This window comes from Erinaceus europaeus, chromosome 1 (assembly GCF_950295315.1).
Source record: "Erinaceus europaeus chromosome 1, mEriEur2.1, whole genome shotgun sequence".
NCBI lineage: Eukaryota > Metazoa > Chordata > Mammalia > Eulipotyphla > Erinaceidae > Erinaceus > Erinaceus europaeus.
This window is the reverse complement of record NC_080162.1, coordinates 80,053,355-80,070,550: the sequence shown is the minus strand read 5'-3', so window position 1 is coordinate 80,070,550 and position 17,196 is coordinate 80,053,355. Positions and strand designations below refer to the sequence as shown.

General features: G+C 40.7%; 1 protein-coding gene across 3 annotated transcripts in view; it reads left to right on the top strand.

Annotated features, from left to right (window-relative positions):
* SAMHD1 (SAM and HD domain containing deoxynucleoside triphosphate triphosphohydrolase 1) overlaps positions 1–16,227 on the top strand; it is a 66,004-nt gene extending 49,777 nt beyond the window's left edge. For all 3 annotated transcript variants that reach the window (XM_060189564.1, XM_060189569.1, XM_060189574.1), the window contains 3 exons: positions 4,328–4,432; positions 9,578–9,715; positions 13,814–16,227. In XM_060189564.1, the coding sequence (XP_060045547.1) occupies positions 4,328–4,432; positions 9,578–9,715; positions 13,814–13,945 (375 nt within the window). In that variant the 3' untranslated portion in view covers positions 13,946–16,227. The remainder of the gene's footprint in view (positions 1–4,327; positions 4,433–9,577; positions 9,716–13,813) is intronic.
* Positions 16,228–17,196: the final 969 nt, after the last annotated feature.

The window sequence follows — 17,196 nt, the reverse complement described above, 5'->3', positions numbered from 1 at the left end:
GTAAGTAGCATAATGGTTATGCAAAGAGACTTTCATGCCTGAGGCTCCAAAGTCCACAGGTTCAATCCCCTGTACCACCAGAAGCCAGAGCTGATCAGTACTCTGGTAAAAAAAAAATTAAATAAGTAAATAAAGACAGAGAAGTAGCGAAATGGTGAGATACCTATAGCACTGCTTAAATACTCATGAAGCTTTCCCCTGCAAGTGAGAAGACGGGGGGCTTGAACATCTTGTAATATGTGTACTCTACCAGGTGTGCCATCCCCAGCCCCTGTTTCATTACTTTTTACAATGAACATGATAGTAGAGTTTAATAATTAAAAAAAAAAATTCCATTTTAGATAGGCAAAACCCTTCTATATTTTGAGAAAAAAAAAATAACTGCAGGAGCTAGATGGTGGCACAGCTGGTTGAATGCACATGTTACAATGTGCAAGGACTGGGGTTCAAGCCCCCAGTCCCCACTTGTGAAAGCTTCACAAATAGTGAAGTGTTGTAGGTATATCTCTCTCACTCCCTCTCTCTCTGTCTTCCCCTTCCTCTCAATTTCTGGCTGTCTTTACCAAAATTAATATAATAAAACATTAAAAATAACTGCTAATTAAATAGTATTATGCATTAGTATATCAGGTTTAATTTATAGTGTGATTCATATATATAGATTTGGATAGGAGAGACACCACAGCACTGAAATTTCCTCTACTACCAAGTCTCTTCTATGTGGTGGTGGTGTACAAACCTGTGCTAAGCACATGGCAGCACATATGCCATATCCAGTGAGTAATCTCTGTAGCCATGTATTTTATTGATTGATTGATTGATTGTCTCCAGGGTTATCACTGGGGCTCGGTGCCTACACGACGAATCCACTGCTTCTGGAAGCTATTTTTTCCCTTTTGTTGCCCTTGTTGTTTACTACACGACGAATCCACTGCTTCTGGAAGCTATTTTTTCCCTTTTGTTGCCCTTGTTGTTTACGTTGTTGTTGCTATTGCTGTTGTTGTTGGATAGGACCGAGAGAAATGGAGAGAGGAAGGGAAGAAAAACACCTGCAGACCTGCTTCACCACTTGTAAAGTGACCCCCCCTGCAGGTGGGGAGCCGGAGACTCAAACCGGGATCCTTACACAGGTCCAGTCCATGCGCTTTGCACAACTCACTGCGCTACTGTCAGCCCTGCACCCCCGCCATGTATTTTTATTTATTCATTGTTTTTTGCTGTCTCCGGCCTCATGCACACATCATTTTGCCACTTCCTGGCCTGTTTTTTTCATTATTTGTTTTTGTTTATTTCATTGAGAAAGAAACAAGGAGGGAGAAAACACCGAGGCATCAGAGCTTTACCGTGTACTGTGGCACCCCCTTGTGGTGTGGGGGCTTGAACTGGGAATGTGCACATGGCAATGCAGGCACCTATCCAGTGAGCTATGAATTTCTCCTGCTTCAACAGTGTAATGTAATTATTTGGTACATTTTATGTGACTTCTTTTTAAGCTACATATGTCAGTAGAAGCTTTTATGGTTATTTAATTGGCCATAAAGCATTATTTTATTTACTAATCTGAATTAAAAACTTGAACTTGATTTGTAACTGCTTTTTATCTGTAGCTACTTTTTTTTAAAACATTGTTTTCCTTTTTTTTTAAATTTTATATTTATTTATTTATTCCCTTTTGTTGTCCTTGTAGCTACTTTTAAAAACTAAATTTTACTTAGTTACTTATTGGGAAATTGATAGGGAAGGGGAAGACAGAGAGAAATATCTGCAGCATTTTTTCACTGCTTGTGAGGCTTCTCTGCAGGTGGGAAATAGGGGCTTGAACATGGGTCCTTGCACATTGTAATATGTGCACTCTACTAGGGGCACCACCATCTGGCCCCTATACCTAGGGCAGGGAGGGACCATGGGAAGCTCTTGGGTCCTGTTACTTGATGGTAAAAAGGATGTAAGTTGGGGGTATGATAAGGAATTGTACCTATGTCAACAATTATACTGTAAGCAATTAAACACCCAATAAAATAATTTTTAAAAAGTTTTATTAATGAGAGAATCAGAGCACTGCTTGACAAATACAATGCCTATTATCAAACTCATGCTTCTGTGGCCCGGGAGGTGGCGCAGTGATAAAGCTTTGGACTCTCAAGCATAAGGTCCCGAGTTCGATCCCCGGCAGCACATGTGCCAGAGTGATATCTGGTTCTTTCTCTCTCCTCCTATCTTTCTCATAAATAGATAGAATTAAAAAAAAAAAAAAAACTCTTGCTTTTATTTTATTTATTTACTTGCTTATCTTTTTAATTGCCACCAGGTTTATTGCTGGGACTTGGTACCTACACAAAAAATACATTGTTTCTGGTCACTTTTTTCCCTCTCCCACTCCCTTTCTTTCTATCTTTTTAAACATAGAGAAATTGAAAGAGAAGGAAGATAGGCAGAAAGAGAGAGTCACTTGCAGCACTGCTTCAATTTCCCCTGCTGGTAGAAACCTGGGCCTTGAACTTGTGAACTTGTGTATTTGTACATGGTAACATGTGCTTAACTGGGCCACTGCCCTGCCCCCAAACAAATACTTTTCAGCCCAGAACTTTAGCTATTGTGCCACCCCTCAGGCCACTGAGCTACTTGTTTTGTTTAGTTTTTTTTAGTTTTTTTTTTTCCCCTCTAAGGTTATTGCTGGGCTCGGTGCCTGCACCATGAATCCACTGCTCCTGGAGGCCATTTCCCCCCCCTTTTGTTGCCCTTGTTGTTGTAGTCTTGTTGTGGTTATTATTTCCATTGTTGATGCTGTTCATTGTTGGATAGAACAGAGAGAAATGGAGAGAGGAGGAGAAGACAGAGAGGGGGAGAGAAAGATAGACACCTGCAGACCTGCTTCACCGCTCATGAAACGACTCCCCTGCAGGTGGGGAGCCAGGGGCTCCAGCCAGGATCCTTACTCCGGTCCTTGTGCTTAGCGCTGCATGCGCTTAACCCACTGCGCCACTGCCCAACCCCCGTTTTGTTTAGTTTTGTATGCTTAGCTGAGAATAGGATCTACAGTCTGGGAGATAAGTAATCTGGTGGGTCACACACCTTAGTATGCCTGAAGCCCTGGGCTTGAGCCCCAGCACCACAAAGGATGTACCATGGATGGATGACCTGAGAACTTTATTTTGCCTGGAATTCATTTCTTTCCTGTCTATATCTGGTTAATTCCTACTCACTTAGTAAAGTCACTTTCCCATGAAGACATTTCCATTACTTCCTACAGACTTCCAACCTATTAAGCTCCATACTTGGAAAATTCATAACATCTGTTAATTTTCCTTGGTAACTTTTATAACATATGTGACTGGATAATTACTTTTATAATGTTATGTTCAATCTCAGTCTAGAAAACAAGGTAGGTGGCTGGGACTTTATCAAGTTTCCTTGTATCTCTAGTGTTAGAACAGTGCTATAGGTACCAACTTTTCCTTTTTTTTCTCTTTGCCTCTCTCTCTCAATCAGGGAAAAAAAAATGTTTTAGCTACAAGGAATGGTGAAGTTAAGCAAGCATCAAGCCCCAGTGATAACTGGTGGGGACACAAACATGCTGGGATAGCGTGGGGGTGCCTCTTCCTGGGTGCGTACTCTCTGTGTTGGAGAGAATGTGACTGGAGCCAGCCTGGGCTGCTACTCACTCAGCGACGTGAGAGAGATGACTCAGGAACAGACTCGTGGTGGGAAGAAATTCAATTCTTTATAGATCAGAGAGCCAAGGCTTTTAAAGGGCAGACCCAGAAGTGGCAAGTTGGAAACGGAAATGGTTTGACATGGTTTGGAAAGGGGCGGAGAAAGGCAAAAAGGCTGGGAAAAGTAGGAACTTCCTTAGCAACTGTTGTGAGGGTTTTAACTGGTAGGATTAATAATACTACCCTGCAGGCAGGGAGGGCTTTGAGGGTAGAAAGAAGATAGATCAAAGAAATGGAATGGGTGGGGATCTTTCAGGCAAAACAATGATTATGTAGATAATAAGTCTGATAAGACAGAAGATGGATGTCCCCTCAAGTCAAGCCCTGCCATGCTCAACCACATCCTCACAATTTCCCGACACACACACATATCTTATTTATACTAAAAATACAAATAAATACCCCTAATTAAATACCTCTGCCTCCTAGATTTCAAGGACAAATCCCTATAGGGCTTGCACCATGGTTACTTTTATTATACTACAACTCATCTTAGCAGCACTCTTCTGAATCTCTAGAGAGCTGTACTCCATACCTCGTGATGTTTCTACAACCCTGAAATCAATTCTCTTGGGTGATATGTATGTAATTGTTTCTTTATTGCTTTTCTTAAGGTTATCACCATGGATTATGGAATGGAAGACAAGAATCCAATTGATAATGTTCGCTTCTATTGTAAGAGTGATCCCGGGAAAGCAATCAGGATTACCAAAAACCAGGTAACTATTTAAGTAGAATATTCAAAAGTAAATTGTTTTTTTTAATATTTATTTATTTACTTATTCCCTTTTGTTGCCCTTGTTGTTTTATTGTTGTAGTTATTGTTTTTGTTGTTATTGATGTCATCATTGTTGGATAGGACGGAGAGAAATGGAGAGAGGAGGGGAAGACAGAGAGGGGGAGAGAAAGATAGACACCTGCAGACCTGCTTCACCACTTGTGAAGCAACCCCCCCTGCAGGTGGGGAGCCGGGAGCTCAAACTGAGATCCTTACACAGGTCCTTGCACTTTGCACCTCCAGTAAATTGTTTTATATGAGTTTAGGTTGTAAAGTCAGTGTGCAGTAAAACAAAAAGCTTGTCTTTAAAATTAAAATGCCAGGCTGGGGAGACAGCACAATAGCTATGCAAAAGACTTTTATGCCTCTGAGGTCTCAGGTTCAATCCCCAGAACCATCACCATAGCCAGAGTTGAGGAGTGTTCTAGTTGCTCTCTCTCTCTATCTCTCTCCCTCCCCACCCCCCATTTCTCTATGTATCTTTCTCTCTGTATATCTCTTTGTTTAAAATAAATAAAATAGGGACTGGATGGTGCCACACCCAATTGAGTGGACACACTACCATAAGCAAGAACTTGAATTTGAGACCCTGCTCCCTACCTGCTTCACAGGCGGTGAAGCAGGTCTGCAGGTGTCTGTCTTTCTCTCCCCCTCTCTGTCTTCCCCTCCTCTCTCCATTTCTCTCTGGTCTATCCAACAACAACAAAAATGGAAAAGATGGCCATCAGAAGCAGTGGATTTGTGGTGCAGGCACCAAAGCCCCAGCGATAACCCTGGAGTAAAAAGAAAAGAAAAGAAGAGAAAAGAGAAGAGAAAAGAAAAGAAAAGAAAAGAAAAGAAAAGAAAAGAAAAGAAAAGAAAAGAAAAGAAGCCACCAGGTGTTGTTTTTGCCAGGCTGGCTTCACGGGCGGGTAACAGATGACCAGAAACTTGTAGCTAAGCTGAGAACGCAGTTTAATCTTTATTCATGAGTGGGCAAACAGTCCAACACCTAATCACCACACAATGTGCTCCTCCATCTTTCTCCTCGGGCAGCAGAGCCAGGAACCCAGGAAGTATGTAGGGTAGGGGCGGGGAGAAGGAAGAAGCACTAAACTAGCAAGGGCTAAACCAAATCTCCTGGAGGCTGGGGGGGGGGGGGTGAGACCAAGCCAATGTGAAGCATACCAACAAGGTGTGGTGGATTCATTGTATCAGCACTGAGCCCCAATGATGACCCTGGTGAAAATTAAATACATACATATTTAACATACATACATAAAATGTTGTTTTAATCAATTAAAATGCAATGGCCTGAGAACGGCACAGTGGGTAGAGGACCAGACTTTTGCATTAGGTTTCAAATTCAATCCTTGGTATCACATATACGAAAGTGATGCTCTGTGCCAGGCAGTGGCACACCTGGTTAAGCACACATTACAGTGCAAAAGGACCCAGGTTTGAGCCCCCAATCCCCACCTGCAGGGGAAAAGCTTTCTGAGAGGTAAAGCAGTGTTGCAGCTGTCTCTGCCTCTCTCCCTCTCTATCATCACCATCCCTTTCAATTTCTTGCTGTCTCTGACCAATAAATAAATAAATATAATTTAAATTTTTGTTAATTTTATTATCTTTATTTATTGCATATAAACAGCCAGAAATTGAGAGGGAAGGGGGAGCTAGGGAGAGAGACAGAGAGACACCTGCAACATTACTTCACCACTTGCAAAGGTTTCCCCCTGCAGATAGGGACAGGGGGTTTGAACCCTGGTCCTTGTACATTGTAACCTCTGTGCTCAACCAGGTATGCTACTGCCCAGCCCCTAAAAAATTTTTTTTTAAATATCTTCTAAAGTGATTCTCTGATGTTACCTCCACTGAATAAAAATATCATTAAATAATTAAAATGCAGTGCTGGGGAAACAGCATAATGGTTATGCAAATGACTTTTATACCTGAGGCTCTTAGCTCCCAGGTTCAACCCTTAGCAGCACCGTAAGTCAGAGCTAAGGAGTGCGCTGGTAAAAAATAATAATAGTAGTGGTCCGAGCAGTGGCACAGTGGATAAAGCATTGGATTCTCAACCATGAGGTCCCAAGTTCAACCCCTGGCAGCACATGTGCCAGAGTGATGTCTGGTTCTTTCTCTCTCTGCCTATCTTTCTCATGAATAAATAAATTTTAAAAATAATAATAGTAATAATAATAATAAATTGTTTTTAATTGTCATCATCAGGGTTATTGCTGGGGTTTGGCACTGGCACTATGAATCCACTGCTCCTGGAAGCCTCCCCCCCCCCTTTTTCTTTCTTTCTATTTGGTAGAAAAGAGAGAAATTGGAATGGGAGGGGCAAATAGAGAGGTAGGAAGATGGAAGATACATAGACACCTGCAGACCTGCTTCACCACTCATGAAGCATCCCCACTGCAGGTGGGGAGCAGGGGCCAGGCAATGGCGCACTAGGTTAAGTGCACATAGAAGTGCAAGGACCTGCCCAAGGATCCTGAGTCAAACCCCTGGCTCGCCACCTACAGGGAGGTCACTTCACAGGTGGTGAAGCAGGTCTGCAGATGTCTCTCTGTCTCTCTCTATCTTCCCTCCTCTCTCAATTTCTCTTTTTCCTATCCAATAAAATTAAGGGAAAAAAATAGCCACCAGGAACAGTGGATTCATAGTGCTGGCACTGAGCACCAGCGATAACACTGGAGGCAGGAAAGAAGGAAAGGAAGGAAGGAAGGAAGGAAGGAAGGAAGGAAGGAAGGAAGGAAGGAAGGGAGGGTAAAAATGAAACTTATTATTAGTAACTTTTTTAATATTCCCTCTTTTTTGTTGCCCTTGTTTTTCTTGTTGTTGTAGTTCTTTTTGTTGTTATTGATGTCATTGTTATTGGATAGGACAGAGAGAAATGGAGAGGAGGGGAAGACAGAGAGGGGGAAAGAAAGATAGATATCTGCAGACCTGCTTCACTGCCTGTGAAGCAATTCCCCTGCAGTTGGGGAGCCGGGATCTCCTTATGCTGGTCCTTGTGCTTTGCACCACCTGTGGTTAACCCACTGCGCTACCACCCAACTCCCTATTATTAATATCTTACATATAAATATTATGCTATCTCCCTGTCCTGATTAGAGCATCTTAATGGGTAATTTTCCTTTTGGCTGAATGTAGATGACAATGGTTTTGTTGTTCTTATTATCATCATTGTTATTTGTTTTTATTTGTTTTACCAGAGCACTACTCAGCTCTGATTGATGGTGGTACTCAGGATTGAACCTGAGATCTTCAGTGCCTCAGGCTTGAGTGTCTATTTGCATAACCATTATGCTGTCTCCCCACTGAAATGTTATTTTTTTGTTTATAAACTAAGTGATAAATCTGGTGGGAAGACATTGTGATATGAGTAAAGTAATGTAAATTAAGTTATTTACCTGCGTGATCCGAGAGGTGGCCCAGTAGATAAAAGCATTGGACTCTCAAATATGAGCTCCTAAGTTCAATCTCCGGCAGCATATGTACCAGAGTGATACCTGGTTCTTTCTGTCTCTCCTTTCTCTCATAAGTAAATACATTCTTTTAAAAAACATTTTACTTATTTATTTATTTATTTACTAATGAGAGGGATAGGAGGAGAGATAAAGAACGAGACATCACTCTGGTACTTGTGCTGCTGCCGGGGATTGAACTCAGGACCTCATGTTTGAGAGCCCAACACTTCATCCATTGCGCTATCTCCCGGACCACAGTAAATAAATTCTTTTTTTTTTAAGATTTTATTTATTAATGAAAAAGATATGAGGAGACAGAATTAACCAGACATCATTCTGGTACATGTGCTGCCGGGGATTGAACTGGTACATGTGCTGCCGGGGATTGAACTCAGGATCTCATGCTTGAGAGTGCAATGCTTTATCCACTGTGCCACCACCTGAACCACGGTAAATAAATTCTTAAAAAAAAAAAAATTACCGGGAGGTGAAACAGTGGATAAAGCATCACACTCTCAAACATGACGTTCTGAATTCAATCCCCAGCAGCACATGTATCAGAGTGATGTCTGGCTCTTTCTCTCTCCTATGTTTCTCATTAATAGATAAATAAAATTCTTTAAAAAAAAAAAAAAAATATTTAGTTGCATATCTTCTATAGGAGAACCTGTAGTCTACAAATAATTATGTAAATAAGTCTTTATAAAGTCTGTTTTTTTTTTTTTATATTTATTTATTCCCTTTTGTTGCCCTTGTTGTTTTCTTATTGTTGTTGTTCTTATTGATGTCATTGTTGTTGGAAAGGACAGAGGGAAATGGAGAGAGGAGGGGAAGGCAGAGAGGAGGAGAGAAAGACAGACACCTGCAGACCTGCTTCACCGCTTGTGAAGCTACTCTCCTGCAGGTGGGGAGCTGGGGGCTCAAACTGGGATCCTTACGCTGGTCTTTCTGCCCTTGTTTTTTTTAGATTTTATTTATTTATTCATGAAGAAGATAGGAGACAAGAGAGAGAAAGAACCAGATATCACTGTTACATGTGCTGCCTGGGATTGAACTCAGGACCTCACACTTGAGAGTCCAATGCTTTTTTCCACTGTGCCACCTCCTGAACCACTTTATAAAGTTTGTTATTAATTAAAGACTTATTTATTTATTTTTAAATATTTATTCCCTTTTGTTGTCCTTGTTTTTTTTTGTTGTTGTTGTTGTTATTATTGATGTCGTTGTTGTTGGATAGGACAGAGAGAAATGGAGAGAGGAGGGGAAGACAGAGAGGGGGAGAGAAAGATAGACACCTGCAGACCTGCTTCACTGCTTGTGAAGCGACTCCCCTGCAGGTGGGGAGCCGGGGCCTCGAACCAGGATTCCTACGCCAGTCCTTGAGCTTTGTGCCACCTGCACTTAACCTGCTGTGCTACTGCCCAGCCCCAGTTTATTATTAATTAATATACTATTCTAGGACATTTTGCAAAATGATAATTAAGTTCTTTTCTTTGAATAATTGGATTCAAATAGTGAAATAATATACTTTTAATATAACATCAAAAATAGAACTTAGGCACCTGGGATATAATTGATCTCTCTTCATATGTGTACTCAAGGTAAGTATGAATCTTTTCTTTTGAAAGGTTTCACAGCTTTTGCCAGAGAAATTTGCAGAACAGTTAATTCGAGTATACTGTAAGAAAACAGACAAAAAGAGTTTGTTTGCTGCAAGTCAACATTTCGTGTATTGGTGCTTACTAAGAAAATTCACCAAACCACAGGTGAGTAACATTATAATCAATTTGCACACTTTTTTCAACATGCACATTAAAAATTTACATATTTATTTTCGGCAAAAGATTTAATCATATGTAGTACCAAGAACAAACTTAAGACTTTTTGTATGCAAATCATGAGTTCTATTCACTGATGTCCTATTCTCCAGCCACAGAATTTTTGTTATTAAGTAAAATCCAGAGATCTTTGCTATGCTGAAATTTCTTGTTGAAATTATAGTTACTGGACTGGAGAAACAAAACAGATTTTGCAATAGACTTTGATGCCTGAGCCTCGGAGGTTCAGTCCATGCCATCACCATAAGCCACAGTTGAGCAGTACTCTGATCAATTAATTAATTAATTGTCGGTTTTGTTTTTTTTTTTAAGCTGTTTCTCTACTTTATACTTTTTTTTTTTTGCCTCCAGGGTTATCGATGGGGCTTGGTGCCTGCACTAAAAATCCACTGTTCCTGGTGGCCATTTTTCCTTTTTTTTAGATAGGACAAGAGAGAAATTGAAAGGGAAGGGGAAGATAGAGGGAGAGAGACAGAGAGATACCTGCAGACCTGTTTCACCACTTATGAAGCAACCCCCCTGCAGGTGGGGATGCGGGGCCTCCAACTGGGGTCCTTGCTCAAGTCCTTGCACTTCATACCATGTGCACTTAACCCAGTGCGCTACCCCGCCCAGCCTCCTTTCTACTTTGTGCTTTTATGCTTTTCCTTTTTTTTTTTTTTTTGCCTCCAAGGTTATTGCTGGGGCTCAGTGCCTGCACTACAAATCCACTGCTCCTGGAGGCCATTTTATTTTTTTCCCTTTTGTTGCCCTTGTTGTTGTTGCTATTATTGTTGTTGTTGGATAGGACCAAAAGAAATCAAGAGAATACAGGAAGACCGGGGGGGGGGGGGGTGAGAAAAAGATAGACACCTGTAGACCTGCTTTACTGCTTATGAAGCAATCCCCCTGCAGGTGGGGAGCCAGGGGCTCGAACCGGGATCCTTACTTTTTAAAATATTTATTTATTTATTTTCCCTTTTGTTGCCCTTGTTGTTTTATTGTGGTAGTTATTATTGTTGTTGTTATTGATGTCATCCTTGTTGGATAGAACAGAGAGAAATGGAGAGAGGAGGGGAAGACAGAGAGTGGGAGAGAAAGATAGACACCTGCAGACCTGCTTCACCACCTGTGAAGGGACTCCCCTGTAGGTGAGGAGCCAGGGGCTCAAGCCAGGATCCTTATGCCGGTCCTTGTGCTTTACGCCACTTGCGCTTAACCTGCTGTGCTACCACCAGACCCGTTTCTTTCTTTCTTTCTTTCTTTCTTTTTTTCTTTCTTTCTTTCTTTCTTTCTTTCTTTCTTTCTTTCTTTCTTTCTTATTTCTTTTTTTACAAGGCTGCATGGTGGTGCTATGGATTGAATTTGGGAGCTAACAGCCTCAGTCTTGAAAGTTACTTGCATAACTTTAATGCTGTCGCCGTAGCTCTTTATTTTCGTTTTTAAAATTCTGATTCTGCCAAACAATTATTATTTTTTTTTACTTTTACTTTGTATTGTTTACCAGAGCATTGCTCACCTCTGACTTATGGTGGTATGACGGATTGAACCTGGAACTATAGAGCCTGAGGCATGAGAGTCTACTTGCATAACCATTATGCTATCTACCTCCATCCAAACAGTGTTTTTATTTTTATTTATTTATTTTTTAATGTTTTCATTCCCACCAGGCTTACTCCTGGGGCTCAGAGCCTAAATGATGAATCAATCCACCACTCCCAGCAGCCACTCTTTCTTTTTAATTTGATAGAGGAGCAAGAGCAGGAGAGAGACAGAGAGACACCTGCAGACTTGCTTCACCTCTTGCAAAGCTTTCCCCCTGCAGGTGGGGAGTCAGGGGCTCGAACCAGGATCCTTATGAGGGCCCTTGCACTTTGTACTGTGTGCACTTAACCCAGTGTGCCACCACCTGACCCCTGTGTAATTATTATTTATTTCTGTATTACCTCTAACTAGCATGAGAACCAGAGGAATTAGAACTTAAGTGTCAGGTATGGTGGCACCTATGGAAACTAAGCCTGAGAAAGAAAACCAAGACTCAAGTGGAGGTAGAATACAGGATTTGCAAGTGTAGAGTCTCTAGTTAAATTTTCAGCACTATATATGCCAAAATGGTACATGGTACTCTGGTTTCTATTATAAATACAAAATAATAATAGTAAAAATAATTTTTATGATTTTTTTAAAAAAAATCTTTATTATTGGATAGAGACAGAAATTGAGAGGAGTGGGGAAGGTAGAGAGGGAGAGAGACAGAGAGATACTTGCAACTTTACTTTACCACTCCTGATGTTTTTCCCCCTGCAGGTTGAGACCAGGGGCTTGAACCTGGGTCCTTGCGCACTATAGTATATGCATTTAATCGGGTGCACCACTGCCTGGCCCCCCAAAGAAAATTTTAAAACCTCTTACAGCAGATAGATTGCAAGTTGGAAAGGCTAGAAACAGACAGGAAGCTATTGGGTTGTCAGAAAAGCCACGATATTTTTCTATTTTCCTATGCAAAAATGCGTCATGACTTTTTTCCTGACAACCCATATATATATGATTTTATTTATTAATGAGAAAGATAGGAGGAGAGAAAGAAAGAACCAAACATCATTCTGGTACATGTGGTGCTGGGGATTGAACTCAGGACCTCAGGCTTGAGAGTTCATTGCTTTATCCAGTGCACCATCTCCTGGACCACAACTCATATATTTTTGATATTTAATTTATTTGTTAAATAGAGACAGAGAAATTGAGAAGGGAGGGAAAAATAAGGAGAAAGAAAGAGAGATACCTGCAGTACTGCTTCACCACTTGTGAAGCTTTCTCCCTGAAGGTGGGAACTGCAAGCTTGAACCTGGGTCCTTGTGCTTTGTAACATGTACGCTTAACCAGGTGTGCTACCACCTGGCCCCAGTATTTTAAAGTATAGCTATGTGATAATAGTTCATTTAAATCTAGATATATCCACTCATTGAATGGATATTTTTGTCAGGCCCTGTGTTTGTTACCAGGGTAAAATTATATATATTTGAATAACAACTTTTAGTAGTTCTGTCAAGTCTGGTCCAGGAAAGTTAACATGAGAGAAGAAATGCAAAATTTTTAAGAGAAGCAAATGAGCAAACAAGAAAGTAAAAGACCACATGGAAGCTGCCATTCTCTTTAGGGTAGGAGGGACCAAACGAGGTGTGTGCTGTGGTGGGGCTACCTGCACAAGCTAGAACATCCATGGTCTTTGTTTCCTCTGCCAGAAGAAATAGAGAAATGTCCTGATTTCTCAGAGCTTCTTTCTCGGTTTTCCAGTGACTCATTAACCATATATAACTGGAAGCTTATAGGCACTGGAACTAGAAAATGTAATAACAAAGTCAGAAGAAAAAGAACTAGCAGGAGTCGGGCTGTAGCGCAGCGGGTTAAGCGCAGGTGGCGCAAAGCACAAGGACCGGCATAAGGATCCCGGTTCGAACCCCGGCTCCCCACCTGCAGGGGAGTCGCTTCACAGGCGGTGAAGCAGGTCTGCAGGTGTCTGTCTTTCTCTCCCCCTCTGTCTTCCCCTCCGAGGATCTCCCATTTTTCTCTGTCCTATCCAATAACAATGACAGCAGGAACAGCAACAATAATAACCACAACAATAAAAAAACAAGCACACATAGTATGAAGCCCAAGGACCCACACAAGGATCCTGGTTCATGCCCCTGGCTCCCCAGCTGCAGAGGGGTGGCTTCATAAGCAGGGAAGCAGGTTTCCTCTCTATCACCCCCTTTTCTCTCAATTTCTCTCTGTCCTATCCAAAAATTAAAAAAAAAAAAAAAATGGCCACAGGAGCAGTGGATTTGTAGTGCAGGTACAGAGCCCCATCTATAACCCTAGAGGCAAAAAAAAAAAAAAAAAAAGGCTCTCATGCCTGAGGACCCGAAGTCCCAGTTTCAGTCCCCTGCACCAGAGCTGAGCAGTATTCTGGTAAAAGAAAAAAAAAAGTATGTTTGTAGCTGAGGTTTTCATTCAAAGTTATGAAAACTGGCTTTTCTCTATTTCTAATTTTCTTCTCCTAAACAGGATGGAGATGTTGTAGCTCCACTTATAACACCTCAAAAAAAGGAATGGAATTATGCAAATTCAGCACAGAGTCCAGCTCACATCCGAGAAGCAGCCAAAAAGCTTTTTAAAGATAAAGATAAGAGGGTATGAATGTCTTCAAAAAGTCCTCTCTCCTCTTCGCCCAACACAATTAGTTTAGGAAATTCAATCATAGATGTCCACAAATGTAGTTAGCCACTAGTGATTTTTATTTTACACTTTGAATGTATTTATGTGCTAACGGTAAGAAATTTTTATTCTGGGCGGAGGGTAGATAGCATAATAGTTATGCAAATGAACTCTCATACCTGAGGCTCTGAGGTCTCAGGTTCATTCCCTTGCACCACAAGCCAGAGCTGAGTACAATCCTCTGGTAACAAAAAAAAGAAAAGAAATTTTCATCCAAAGGGAAAAGAGTTATTAAGCAAATCTTGCTATACATGCTATGAAAAACATTACCTTGCCTATTTTTTTAATATTAAGTAAAGTAATAGTCTTTTCTTAGAATAAGAATCACTTTGTTACTCTTAACACATGACATATGATTGTTTATTATTATTGGAACTGAGACAGGGGTACACACTGGAATTTGCCACAGTCATTAAAAAGGAAAAAAAAAATCATAGCCACCAAATCTGAGAATAATTAGCAAGTGACTTAATCATTAGAGGGAGATATCTTCCCTTACCCTTTTAGCCTTAATCAACTGCCAGGTTGGGGTAAACAGTAAGTAAGGCTCCAGTTCTTTGACTGATCTATTAAGGAATCTGAGGACTCTGACCTCTGAAACAGAATATAAAACTATTTTGTTAGCAGGCTTCCTACTCCCAGTATGGAGTTATTCCCCAAACCAGACAGTACTCAGGCTCAGTGCTGTCTCTAGACCCAGGCAGTTTCTTCCTTACATACTCATTGCTTGTGTCCTAAGTATTATGCCCAGAGAAGGAGGCTACCCTCCTATCTGCTTTCTGCATCTCCCTTATCAGAGGTCATCATAGGAGCCATGATTGACTTCTTCTTCTTCTAGTGTTTGCCCTTCTTCCGTAGCCAGTCAACAGGTCAGGTTGAAAGCTGTCAGGAGCTGCTTGTTGCTGGCTTTGAAAGTGACTGGGATCCATGTGGATTCAGCCGGCTAGGAAGGATTGTCAGTTTCCCCAATGAATGGGTACTCACGGGATGCACCACAAGAAGGTCGATCCAATGCATCCCAATGATTGACTAATTCTTTGATTTTGCTGTTCCATGCATCTTATGGGTCTCAGAGCAAAAACTGAAATGCTTGTGCTAAAATGAATAATTACCAGGTAAATTCTAGGTTCCCCTTTATAACTTGATGCTTCCAGCACTTTTTGCCATACAGCAGCAGAATAGTCACTACTGTAGTTGAGTGATGTGCACTTTTCTCCCCAACACACACATCTACGCTTCTACGGAACTTCACCAAGAACAAAGTCAGAAATCAAAGCCAGTGGTGGCTAGAGAGTCCTGAAAATACAAGACAGTGGGTAATGGAAGTCATGAACTCCTAAAATGTTGTGCCTTACTCTCCCTTACAAAAAAAACCTCCCTAGCAGGTGGGGTATACAGAACCAGCCCTGGCTTTGGGCAAAAATAAGTGGAGGAAGGGGCACTGAGACCTCAGGACAGCAGGTAATCCATCATCTGCTATGTAGCTAAGTTCTGTACTGTGGGCATTAGAGTAAAAGTGTCTGGAGTGTCTGCCATTCTGTGTACACACACATACAATCCTTTAGTACATGATCAGTAAGTAGTTGATTCTAGTTCATAAAATAATGGTTAAAAAATTACTTTCTTTAATCCCTCCCTACTGTGGTGCTACATGAATAAGGATGTATTCACATGTAGGCTCATAAAAGCACAAGTGAAGTCAACCATTGAATCTGGATTGAATGTCAAATACTCAGTGTGGAGAAACTATTTGTCCAGGAGCCCAAGGTCAAGAATATAATGTTTTTATGCTAAAGTTGTTTTATTTTTGCAGCTCCTGCCTTTAAATCATTGTGGTTTACTATGGAATTTGTTGTACCTGTATTGTATCATGCTATGTGAACAGCAACTTAATTCTGTTTGATTTTATTCTTGTGTTATTTATAAGGAAGCTGTACTTTATGCTCTTTTTAACTGTTTTAATTATGGAAACCTTGTGCCACTTACAAGGTTAAATTTTTCTAAAACACCTTCACTTATTTGCATAAAAATTGAGACTTTTAACAGCTTAGTCTCTAGAAGTACTGAGTTTTGTCACCTTGAGAATGTAAATAGACCTGCAAGTTAAAATGACTAATTTCTTCATTTGGGTGTGGAAGCAGTGCTGCAGTAAAGCTTCATGAATGTATCTCCTTTTTGAAATTAAAGATTCCTTGATGAATTTCTCTCATGATCTGTATCCAGTTTTTTCTTTCTTTTTTTTTTTTTTAAGATTTTATTTATTTATTTATTTATGAGAACCATAGGAGGAGAGAGAAAGAGCCAGACATCACTCTGGTACATGTGCTGCCGGGGACTGAACTCAAGACCTCATGCTTGAGAGTCTTCTGATTTATCTACTGCACCACCTCCCGAACCACTTTCTCTTTCTTTTTAAGTTAGGTCCGCAGAGAAAGTAGAAAAGAACACAGCCTGAAGTTTCCAGTGCAGTGGGGGATGGGCTCAGACCTGGGTCGTGCACATGGCAAAGCAGCACACTACCCAAGTAAGCTATTTTGCGAGCCCTGTATGTCCAGTTTTGACCCTTTTGTGCAAAGGAAAGTATTTTGTCTAGGAATATTCCCGGGTGTTTCTTAATACCTCAAAACTATGTAAGGTGTATGAGAGAGAGGTATTTGATAGAACCTGCTTTTTCTGTTATAGTAAATAATATAATGAATAATCTTTTCCTGTGGCCTGGGAGGTGGCACAGTGACTATAATACTGGACTCCCAATCATGTTTGAAGTTCAATCCCTGGCATCTGGTTCTCTCTTCTCTTTAAAATGTAAATAAAATCTTTAAATAAAAAAAAAATCTTTCCCAGGACTAGACAGTGGCACACCCAGTAGAGCACACAGGTAAGGATGTGAGTTGTCTCTCTTTTGCCCTTTTATTTATTTATTTATTTATTTATTTATTTATTTATTTATTTATTTACTGCTTGCCTCTAGTTGCTGAGGTTCAGTGCCTGCACTACGAATCTACCACATCTGGCATCTTTTTCTTCTTTTTCTTTTTCTTTTTTTTTTTTTTACATTTTATTTGATAGGTCAAAGAGAAATTGAGAGGGAGAGAGAAAGATACCTGCAGACCTGCTTTACCACTTGTGAAGCTTCACTTCCCCCCTATAGGTGGGGAGCAGGGCCCAAACCC